The sequence below is a fragment of the Magnolia sinica genome, chromosome 19 (genome assembly GCF_029962835.1).
Source record: "Magnolia sinica isolate HGM2019 chromosome 19, MsV1, whole genome shotgun sequence".
NCBI lineage: Eukaryota > Viridiplantae > Streptophyta > Magnoliopsida > Magnoliales > Magnoliaceae > Magnolia > Magnolia sinica.
In genome coordinates, this window is record NC_080591.1 from 20739476 (window position 1) to 20751759 (window position 12284).

At 42.7% G+C, this 12284-nt stretch overlaps 1 protein-coding gene across 1 annotated transcript in view; it reads left to right on the top strand.

The window, feature by feature from the left end:
* The window catches only part of LOC131235672 (sorting nexin 1), a 54110-nt gene that overhangs the window by 18203 nt on the left and 23623 nt on the right, over positions 1-12284 (top strand). Inside the window, exon 4 of the mRNA XM_058232953.1 lies at positions 2190-2323. Within this exon, the coding sequence (XP_058088936.1) occupies positions 2190-2323 (134 nt within the window). The remainder of the gene's footprint in view (positions 1-2189; positions 2324-12284) is intronic.

A 12284-nucleotide genomic window follows, 5' to 3' on the forward strand; every position in this document is an offset into this window, starting at 1 on the left:
CTCCTTCCATGAAGGATGACCAATAATATCCCAACATCAGTCAATAGAATGATTCATGCCACCATAGTGGGTGCACACACGAGTAGATCCATTATGGTCATGGCCACGACCACCTTGATCACGATTGCCACATCCCCCTGCCTTGATTACCATATCCGGAATCGCATTAAAGATTATGTGCGCCCCATCCTGGGGGTCTAGGGCAAGGGCTATAAGAAGGACGATCCTCACCAGTGCAAGCAGATTTGTCAGTCATTATAGGAGTAGCGGAAGATGAGGTAGCAACCCTCTGAACAAGAGCATAAATGACAATAAGAGAAGGGGTTCTATAACATTAATCTGAGCGCAAACACCTTGATATTCTGAATTGAGCCTAGAAGGAAACTGCATAATTTGAGTTTCTTCTTGTTGCTGCCAGGTGAGATCATATAATCTTGAGTGCAATGAGAGGGAAGATGGTGGTGATAAATATATAACTCATCCTACATGCCTCAGAGGGCAGTAAAGTATTTCTTCAGGGTTCTAGAATTCCGTTGAATCTACTAATATTTGAAATTAACTTATACACCCTAGATATGTTCCAAGCCTCTGAATATGTGGCACGAATGGTGTCCCATGTCTTTTTGGCGGATGTCAGAAACATAATGGAGTTACTATAGAGGGTTCCATACTGTTGAGTAGCCGAGCCATAACTTGATAGTTTTCCTTAGTGCACTCCTAGTTTTAAACTTCGCATCCATAGGGTTAGGAACTTCAACCAATATATTTGTGAGCCTATCTCTACCTCTTAAAACAACTTAATTGATTGAGCCCATTGCAAATAGTTATTACTATTCAACCTTAATCAATAGAGTGTGGGATTTAGATGGCCCCACAATAGATCTTGAAGAAAAATTTTCTTCCATATTGGTACCCAACTTTAATAAAATTTGTACACAACACCTTTCTAAAAGAAATAAAAGACCCAAACTAGGTTACACAACTTCAGCTCGTATACCACATATATGGTGTATAGTCTTTCACATCAAAATAGCCCAAAAGAAGCATCAAGGATGAAACCTTAACATCGCACATCAACAACTCTCTGGATTAATGCATTGAACATCTTCACATGACTTTAGAAAATACACCAAGTATCTGGTGTATTCTAGGGATGAAAAAGGCCCAAATGCAGTGGAACAGGTCCAACCTACCATTCAAAACAAAGCTATGGATAGCCTATTAAGGTCAAACCGATCTAACCTATGTTAGAATTTCTTAGAAACAACATATGATTTGGGAGAGAGCTAAAAAAATTATGATTTTAGGGCTTTTCCATTGGATGCAATGAATGGCTCAAACATACCTAAAATCAGTCCAAATAATTCCACAAAAATCATAACATGTCTTCTAAAATCAAACTTCATCAAACCATTCTTTTCCTGATCATTTTGTCCGTAAAGATTGTATAGATGCCGACATCAGTTGGATCCTATAGCAGAGATCGACGTGAAGATTCCACGCTCTGATACCAAGTAGAAAAGATGAGAGAGAGAGAGAGAGAGAGAGAGAGAGAGAGAGAGAGAGAGAGAGAGAGAGAGAGAGAGAGAGAGAGAGAGAGAGAGTTGTTGTGTTAGGTCAAAATCGACTAACACACATCTTTGTATTACCTTATGGGCCTGTTAGTTTCACAATTACCTTAGTAATCTAAAGGAAATGTGCAATGATTACAACTTACTTTACCCGTCTTCTGACCACATTTGCATTTGACTGTTGATTCTCGTGTTTGGTTTTATGGGTGGTAAAATCATAATGATGCCATTTTTTTTTACATCACTATCAAATCATCACTAAAACACACTGATGTCACCGTTTGGATTCAAGATTTTCACGGTAATGCCATAAAAAAAGTGCAATCATTACAAATTCCTTTACAGTCTCCTGAATACATTTGCATTTGACCATCAATTACCATGTTTGGTTTGGCAGTGGTAAAATCGTAATAGTGATGCATTTCCTTCACATTACTGGGGTAATTGGTGAAACGAACAACCTAAGAGAAAAGTGTTACATACTCTGCAGGAGTACTAAGGACTATGCACACGCATGCACACAATTTACATATATTCCATCCCCTATATTTATAGTATCTGTTACTCCATCTCTAATTGTTTTGACTCATTTTTTATTTTAATCTCTTTTACGCCCAGAGAAGTTCCGCTTCAGTGCCGAATTCATTGAGATGAGGCGTCAAGCTTTGGATATATTTGTAAATCGAATCGCTTCGCATCCTGAACTGCAGCAAAGTGAAGATTTGAGGACCTTTTTGCAGGAAGATGAAGAGGTAAGGTCTTTACGCAAAACACATTTTGTAGGATTTAATGAATTTCCTCTTCCAGTCAACATATAGAAAGGAATTCACTCTATTACTGAATGGGCTAGACTGTGTTGTTTGCCACCTGCTTATGCTTAGCTTATAACTGACTTGCATTTCGTATACTGGTAAATGTGTACAAGTTCCGAGGCTATCAGAGAACTTTGGGGAATGAAAATAGAGAAGTTATAAGAAAAGTCTACCAAGTTTCCCCTGATTACCATTTTTTTTTTCCCTATAAAATCACTCTGATCCAAGAATGTCCAATCAGTGTAAAGTTTGCGGCATGGGCCATCCGCCTATCTGACGATTGCTTTGATGTTGCGCATGTTCCCCATGTGTATAAAAAGCCAAGTCCTTGATGAGTTAAGCGACATTTTAGTGTTGAAAAATCTGAAAAAAGCATCAGATTCTCCTACCTAACATGCCTGTCATGTGCCGGAAAAATGAAGAAAATGTAGATTTCTTGTTTCTTCCTTGTGATATGCCTAGGTATTTGTGGGATCACTTCTCCTGCCAGTTTGGGGTTGTTTTGCCTTAAAGACTCTCTCCCCACACTCTTGAGAGGATGCACTGTGGTGTGGGTTCTTTTCAATAGAGAAGGTGCATTTTGTGGAGAACGCTACCCAGCGGCATGTTGTGGGTTTCTGGGATTAGATCCATGGTCAGATGATCTATCTGGACCAAATCGTTGGTCTCATTGGAAAATTGGGACCTATAGGCCCATATGGATGGCCCTGACTGATCACATGTGTCTTGAGGTTCGACGACTCCATTTGTATTGAAACAATTGCAGAGTTTTCAGAAATTTACTATAAGGTTCTACTCATGGTTCGATTGTATAAACAACCCACAACGCATGGCTCTTTTGGGTATTTACCTTATAATTGGTGTCAATCTATTTCCCTTTCTAGAGTTTTTAGTTGGTCCTTTATTTCCTTTTTCCAAGTCTTTTTTTGTTCGTTTGTTTTTGCCTGCCTAAAATAGCACTTGCTAGATTTGAGAGATCTGATGGATATCTGTATTTAGCGTATAAAAGGTATTTCTAGTCCATATGTAAATAGATCGGCCATAAAATAATGGATTTCTATGATGCTGGCATGTCTTGCCTATATTAGCAGTTTTTTTTTTTTTTCTTCCTTTTTCGGCTGGTGGGTGTTACTTTTCTGTAACATTCGGTGCGTTCTCATACCCTAAACAGCCCATATAATAATCCAAATCTCTAGCCTGTTTCGGCCTAGAGTTCCAAATCAACAGCCAATTCACAGTCCAGCTGAGAAAAGAAGTCCCTAGATCTTCCATCCTAGCCCATATCGAGGCGTTGCACAGGCCTGGAAATTAAACAACACACACCAAGAGCCCATCTATCCCAGCTGTACAGCCTTCTTTCCTAACCTACCCAAAGTGAATCTGATTTTCAACCCAAAGACACCATAAAACCCCAACTACAGGCCTGGTTACAACCCAAAGTCTTGCGCCCCAGTTCCTATAGCACCCACTCATTTAACCATAACCAACCTTCACAGTACTCAACCTCAGCTCTACCGATAATCTGCCCTATTCCAGGCCTTAAGCAGTCCCATAAACAACCCCATTGCCAACCCTATGTCATCCCCAAGGAGCACCTCAAACCTATCTGGCTATCCCTAGGTTTCTGCGTATAGCCTGTCAGTTGTTGTTGAGATGGGAAGAAGAGCATATCTGTAATACTCCATACTGTTATTCCTATCCGGATTCCTGTACTACAATGTTCCTCATCCGTCTTCCTTTCATCACATCCCTATTCCACTTCTGAATTCTATAGGGATAACTCATGCCTATCACGATAGATTTGTACATGTCTTCCTATGGCCTCAACTCATATCCATCTTCCTATGGTTCTTATGGGGTTCCATATCGATATGAGTGACCACAACACAATATGTTGGTAATTGTGACAGGTTCTATCTTAAGGATCCATGTGACAGCCCAAAGAAGATTGAGAAATGTGGGTGGTGTTCAATGGACTCAGGGAAGATACTGATAAATATACAATCATTGAAGAAGGTTGTCCGAGCTTTGCATAGATTCCCTGTACTGACAGGTTGGGTCTCAATCCATTGAATTGAAAGATCCAGAAGAAGATTTATGTGAAAGTGTTGTGGTTTGAGATCAATCCACTACTGGGTTGATTGATGGATCTGCAGATGGAGCTGTTGATAGACCTACAATTGGATTATTTGGGTCTAGTGAAAGAAAAGAGAAGTTGACAGATGAATCAATGGTAGAGACTGATGGGACAGTTGACAGGTCTATTGTCAGGTGGATGGTTGAGAGGACTGAAGAAGTGTCAGACAACACAGCTGTCAGATCCCTGAATTCTGACGAGGAATGTATGAAAGTTGAGATGGGCGTGTCAGTCACCCCATTACAACAATTGGCTCGTCCAAGACACTGCATCTCACTCTAATATGGAGTCGAAGGATGATTGAGCCAATCCAGTGGCTATGTCTTCACCATCAGGTACTGCTGAAACCGAGGAAGATGTGCTACAAAGTTGGATCATTGTGATGGACAACTATTGGCCTTAACTTGAGGATGATTGCTTTTTAAGACTGGTGGGAGTTGTTGCATCTGGGACCCAGGAGAGTGATCAATGATGCACCATGCAGTATGGTCTACCTGTTCGAGGATCAAGCCATCAAAAGGCATATCAGGCCCATCCAAGGGCCCTTATTGAAGAGTTGACATCTCCAACCATCCAAATTGAAGATCTGGACAATCCAAGTATCCAGAATGTAGATCTGGACTACATGGATTGTCTAAATTAGTTTGGTTTAGCTCCTTGATCCGATCCATGGTCTGATGATAGATCTGGACCAAATTGATGGTTCAAATGGAATATTTTTGGATGGCCCTGAGTGATCACACATGGGGCTCGGGTTTGTGAATCCATACAGATTGCGACAATTGTAGGCTTTTCAGGCTTCCCATGCTTCTAGAGAGTGTTATATTCCGATTGCCAGTGAAGAGAAGAATTTCGGGCAGCAATCCAAAGGGGATCTTTTTTGTTAAATATTGTGCCCCACTGCTGGATGAGGACTGCGGGTCACCTCAAGCTAGTTACAAAATGATCTGGAAGGTTCCAATTCCATTGAAGGTTAGGGCTTGCATGGATTGCGAGCCTGGAAAAATTCCTGACCACCAATAACCTCAAGAGAGAGGAACGGTGCTGGTTAATTGTTGCGAGATTTGTCTTCACTCTTCGTCAAGAAGAGTCTGTGATTCGTTTCCTGGTTAGCTGCAATTTTTCTTGAGAGATTTGGGCAAGGGTGTTGGGGAAGTTTGGTTTGAATTGGTTGTTACCTGGCTTGGTGAAAGATGTGATCATGGGTTAGTGGATGACTGTGGGTCACCTCATGCTAGTTATAAAAAGATCTGAAAGGTCCCAGTGCCATTGAAGGTTAGGGCTTTTGTGTGGACTGCGTGCCTGGAAAAATTCCTGACCAGTGATTACCTCAAGGGGGGAATAGTGCTGGTCAATCCTTGCGCGATGTGCCTTCATCAAGAAGAGACAATGGATCATCTCCTGGTCAGCTGCATTTTGCTTGGGAGATTTGGGCAAGGGTGTTGGGGAAGTTTGGTTTGAATTCGGTGTTATTGATGTCGGTGAAAGATGTGATCATGGGGTGTTATGTTAATGCGTGGAGTGAACTGGGGAAAGTCCTGTGGAATGTCTGTTTTCACCACTCTGTGGGGTATTTGGTTGGAGACGAATGGCTGGATATTCACGGGAAAACAAGCAGACGTAGGTGGGGTTGCTAATAAGGTGTTCAGGGCTGTTCTAGACTGGGTCAGAGTGGTCCCAAAATAAAAAAATATCTCTTGCATGCTCCTGGCATGTGATTGGATCAAAGCTTTTAAATGGAACCCAATTAATAGGGGCCCTCATTTTACTCGGATCCCTCCTGAAGCTGGCCGTTTTAAGGCCAATTTTGATGGCTGCACTTTTGGAAATCCGGGCTATTTTGGGATTGGGGATATGCATCACAAATCACGAAGGGGATGGTTAATGGAATTTTTAGGTCTGGTCGGGAAACAGAATTCACGACGACTCTTATGTGGAAGTTGCTGCGCTACTGCGGGCATGCAAGCTGGTAATAGCTAATGAGCTACGGCCAGTGACAATCAAAGGGGATGCAAAGAACCTCGCATTGTGGGCATTGTTGGGCGGTGATCCATGGAGAGTTACAGGCATGATCTATGAAGTGTTGGACCTATGTAGAAGCCTCCCCATCTCCTTCCAGCAGGTGGGGAGAGAAGCCAACGATATCACAAACTCCCAGACTAAAGAGGGAGCCTCTTGCTCGGAGTTAAAGATCTGGGATTTTAAGATATGTCTAGGCCTTCTTTCGGCCCCTCACTGATATGGATAGGATTTTCTCTATCGGAACGATGAACAAGATTGGTCCGATCGAGGACTTGTGCAAATGGGAATCCTGGTCCCCTTTTGGATCTAAGGATGTTTGGTTTCAGTTTTACGGCATTCCTCTTGAATTGTGGTTTAGAGATTTTTCATTTCTTTGGGTTCCCGTGTATGTGAAGTCCTACAGATTCATCAGGCTACCGAGAGTTGGGAGGATCTCAGCGACACCAGAATGCTGATTAGAGTTGGGGGTTCGACGGAGATTCCCAGTGTTGCGAAGGTTCTTGCGGGGAAAAGGTCCATGGAAATCCGGATTCAGAGGGAGAGTCGGATTAACAATAGGGAGGCCTGCACTGCTCAAGTTCCAACTTCCATATTCGCCAGGGAAGATGGAGTACCCATGGAGATGCATCGCGGACTACAACAGTACTCCCCTCGCTCGTGTCCTCAAGAGTGTGAGGATAGACATGATGTCTTAGCTTTAGATGAAAGACACATGGAGAACCCTTAGGCACCCGATCTTGTTCAAATCTCATCCCTATCAAGATTTTTCGAGAAGTTGGATGAGTTCTCGTCTCATGAAATATTGGGCTTTGACTCATCTCTTGAGATCCTTGCGATTCCTGCTAATCGAGATAGAGCTGGATCTCCTTTGATTGTCTTAGGAAATGTGCTAGAGAGAGGTATGCCACATGAAGCTACGGTTCCTCCTTTGTACCCTGATAGGGTCTCCTTGATGGACATGTCTCTCTCGCTTATTTCTGCTTTATAGCTTGGGTCTAGTCACGCTGACCTTGCCTCTTTTGTTGACAAGAGGACCCCTCAGAGTCATCCATTCTTCAAGACTGCTCAGAATGCTGACACGCGGCCATGCTCTAAGGTAGCTATCCTCCCTACTAACGTCCTCTCGTTGTACGTGCCAAGCGTGTCTAAGGCGAAACTAGATCAAGATTTCTCTCAACCTCCCTCCCAGCCAAATTCAGTCCAAATTCAAACCGAGGAGGATTGAAGTCAGATCCCCGTCTCTCCTTCCATCGATCAAGAGTATAGGCCAGTGCTCTACGCGATTGCTGATCAAGAGTTTCAAGATCGTTTGCCCTCCTTAGAAGAATCATCCAAAGTAGATTGCTCAGATTCAGAGTCAAATTATGTGGATTTTGACTCGCAGAACCCTCATCTCCAACAAACCTCTTGACTCTTCTTTAATCTGGTGAGTCTCAGATATCCCACGCTGGGTGCTCCTCTGTAGGTTCTTTGAAGCAAGGACCAGACATCTATGCCACTCCGCATTCCTCCCCTCCGTTTCTTTCCCATCCTCCTTTGAATTCACCTCTTGGTCGAAGTTCTGTCTCATTCTTGGTTGGTCCTTTGGCCCTTATTCCTGTTGCCCAGGTGCGTCCCTCGCACTCGAAAAATTCTTTTGACCTGTCTAGTGAAGTTCTGGAAGATGCCTTGGATATTCCCCCTCTTAAAACAACCTTCTCTGCTAATTCCTCCCCCAACTGTCATAAGGAGCCCTCCCCTCCTTTCTTCAGGGAAGTGTTGGGTAATCTGATTGAGGTGATTAAAAAGAAAAAATGGGTTTGGGATGTGGTCAGCCATGTCGGGAGGTTACTCGGTGTAGTCTTTGGTGTTTCTAATGAAGGCTAAATTGTGCTCTTCAAGCTGGTAGTTGAAAGGGGTCTGTGAGTGACTGTCGAAGGGATCCCTCTCTCTGGTCCAATGCTTGCTGTCAGCCCCAACAGGAAATTGCAAATGCTGGGAGTGGACCCAGAAGGCTTGCAAGAGGCCATCCCCTGTAAGGCTAGAAAAGTGGGAAGGGTTGCGTTGGTGCACCAATGAAGATTTTGTCCTGGAATGTTAGGGGGTTGGGATGCCCCCAGAAAAGATCCCAGGTTAGATACGTGCTTTTGCTCCATAGCTAAAATTATTGTCTTGCAGGAAACTAAGTTATAGTCGATGGACGGAGGTTTTGTCAATTCCCTTTGGCGTGAAAAGGTAAAGATTGGTTGGCCCTTGATTTGGTTGGATCGTTAGGCTTCTAGCCGATCTGTTGAAGATAGCTGGTTGGGCCTGTTCTCCATTAATGTTTGGGTTTTTTTATGGACCTTCTCTGCAGTCTATGGGCCAACCAAATCTCAGTTTCACACCTCTTTTTGGCTTGAACTCTCGTCTGTGTTTTATAGGTGGAATCTCCCTTGGATGGTTGGTGGTGATTTCAATTGTATCTGCTTTTCCTACGAGTGCTCTAACAGTTCAAGAATTACTGCCTCCATGAGAGATTTCTCTGATTGGGTTTCCAATCGTGGCCTTACGGACCTGCCGATAGCAGGAGTCAATTTTACCTGGTCTAATAATAGAAACCCTCCCTCGATGTCTCTCCTGGATAGATTCCTTATCTCCTATGATTGGATTTCCTATTTTTCCTTTGCTCGTCAGAGAGGTTTGCCCAAACCAATCTCCGATCATTGCCCAATCATTTTGGAGACTGATGAATTAAACTGGGGGCCGAATCCATTCATATTTGAACTGGCATGGTTTCAATTTGATGGGTTCAGTGATCTTGTTTTGGATTGGTGGAAATCTTTTGTTATTGAAGGGCAGCCGGGTTTCACTCTCTTTAAAAGGCTTCAAATGTCGAAATCAAGGTAAAATCTTGGCACAAAGAGATTTTTGGATCAAGAGAATTAGAGATGTCTTCCCTTCTCTCAGCCATCCAAGAATTAGATATTAAAGAAGAGGCGTGCCTCCTTTCTGAGGAAGAAAGATCCTTAAGATTCCAACTTTCTTCTAATTATTGTGCCAGGCTGAAAGAGGAAGAGATTAAGTGGAGACAACAATCCAGGGCCTAGTGGCTTAAAGAAGGAGATCGCAATATGAAATTCTTTCATAATTATGCTAGTGACCGTTCTCGTGTTAATTCAATTGCCTCCCTTGAGAATGACAATGTGCTGGTCACAAAGATGTTATTTGTAATTCCATTGTTCAATTCTATTCTAGTTTACTGACAGCTGACAATGTGGATTGTCCTAGGATTGACGGCATCCCTTTCCAATCCACCTCGGAAGAAGCGTTGATTTGAGAAAGACCAGTGGACATGGAAGAGATTAAAGACGCAGTTTGGGGTCTAGGAAGTGACAAAGCCCTGGGGCCTGATGGATTTCCAATTGCCTTTTTAAAAACTTTTTGGGAATTGGTCAAGGAGGATCTCCTAGCTTTTGTGCTAGAGCTGTTTGAGCATAAGAGATTGTATCAAGAATTGGGAAGCACGTTCTTGGCCTTGATCCGAAACTAGGAGCTAAGAACATTAAAGACTTCCGACCCATCAACTGTTCCTTTGCCCCAAATCTGTGATTGCTAGAATTGACAAGATGTGGAGAAAGTTTTTGTGGCACAGGGAGAAAGAATCCTTCAGGTTCCCGTTGCTCCAATGGAAGGAAGTCTGCATCCCTTATAGCGAAGGTGGCACGGGCATAAAGAACTTGGAATTGAGGAACAAGGCCCTTCTAGCCAAATGGATTTGGAGGTTTGGGATTGAATCCAACAGTCATTGGAGACTAGTTATTGCTGCCAAATATGGTACCTCTGGCTCTGGATGGTGGATGAAGGAATCCTCTTTGTATAGAACGTCATCCCTTTGGAGAAATATAGTTAAGCTAACCCTGTGCATTACTGATGATGTCTGTTTTTCTCTTGGTGATGGAAACGGTATCAGATTTTGGTTGGATCAATGGTGCGGAAATACCACGCTGGTTGTCGCTTTTCCCTCTCTGTTTTCAGTCTGCTCTAACCCTTTTATTCCAGTCGAAGTTTTCTTCTATCAAAATGGTCAAGGAGGAGTTTGGATCCCTCCTTTCAGAAGAAATTTTACCGATGAAGAGATTCATGAGTTCACGTTGCTTCTCTCTCTCTCTCTCTTGCAGGAGGTTTGCCCCAACCCCACCCACGAGGACCCTTTGTCATGGAAGTTATCCAAATCAAGAGTCTTCTCAGTCAAGTCCCTCTACAACTATCTTTGCTCGGAGATTTCTTAATCTTACTGCCACACTGGTCACTGGAGCAGTTTGGACCTATGGACTTCCTCCTAAGGTGGCTGCCTTCGAATGGCTTGCGAGCAGGAATATAATCCTCACAATTGACAATTTTAAAAAGAGGGATGATTCTGCCAAATGTGTGCCTCCTTTGCCTAATGGATGAAGAATCGGTGAATCACCTCATCCATTGCTCATTCTCTTTAGATATTTGGCAGTGTTCTCCACCTAGCAGGCATCTTGTGGGTTATGCCTATAGAGAGTTATAGATGTACTTTTATATGTTTTTTTATGTGTCCTTTTGTGTGTGCATGTTCACACAGTGTTTGGTGCTCCTGCCGAGCACTTTATTGTAACTCACGTATTATAATAAAAAGGTGTGTGGGGTTGGGAGCCCTAACACGTTTTCTCCAAACCTCTCTCTCTCTCTCTCATTCTCAATCTCTTCCCTCACTCTTCCATTTCTTCCATCTTCTTCCTCCAATCTCTTCCTCTTTACTTGGTATTAGAGTGTAGAGACCTCATGTTGATTGGAGTTGTAGGGGCTTGCTAATGTTAGCAAGTGTACGTACTGTACGGACAATTTTGCATCGAGAAGAACATGATTTAGTAGAGCTTGATTTTAGAGAATTATGGTGATTTTTGTAGGATTGTTGGAGTTGATTTGAAGCGTGTTTGGGCCGTTTTTCACGTCCAGTGGAAAGACCCCAAATCTTTGTATTTTTGCAATCTCTCCCAAATTAGTAAGGATTTTTTTTTTTTTTTTTGGGATTTCTCCCTAGGGTTGGTCGGTTTTACCTTACAAAGGTATCCATGGGAGTTTTCCTTATCAAGGGGAGGTATTTTGGCATTTTCCGGCCACTTTAGATGTGCGGCTCCACCGTTTTTTGGCCCCTCGGGGACCCTGGACATACACTGCATGATTTGGTGTATACCTGGTTTGCTCCTTTTTCATTTTGTGGCAATGTGATGTGTTTATGCGACCCTCTTTGTGGAGTTTCCTGCTGGTTCATCACTTTTCTCTTCTTTTTGGACCTATAACCCATTGTTTAGGACCTCTGTTATATTGAAATCTGTCTAGAATAATCCAACGATTGTTCTTATTCTCTATAATCCTCCATAAGTGCCTGTGGATCATATGGATGATAAAAGTTCTTCCGGATCTAGCGCGCCACGTCTTTGGATTCACACCCATTGTTAATTACAACTGTCAAGTTGGAGGGTAATAATTATTTACAGTGGGCTCAGTTCGTGAAATTATTTTTGGGAGGAAGAGATGGACTCACCTACATATTAGATGATGCTCCCGACCCTACAGATGGACATTACAAAACCTGGACCAAGGAGAACTACCAAGTCATGACTTGCTTACTTAACAGTATAGCTCTGTTTGTCAATAACTTTTTTATGTTTCTATCTTCTGCAAAAAAGATATGGGATACCCTGCATGACATGTATTCAGAAGTAAGAAATTTATTAAGAGTTTTTAAGTTGA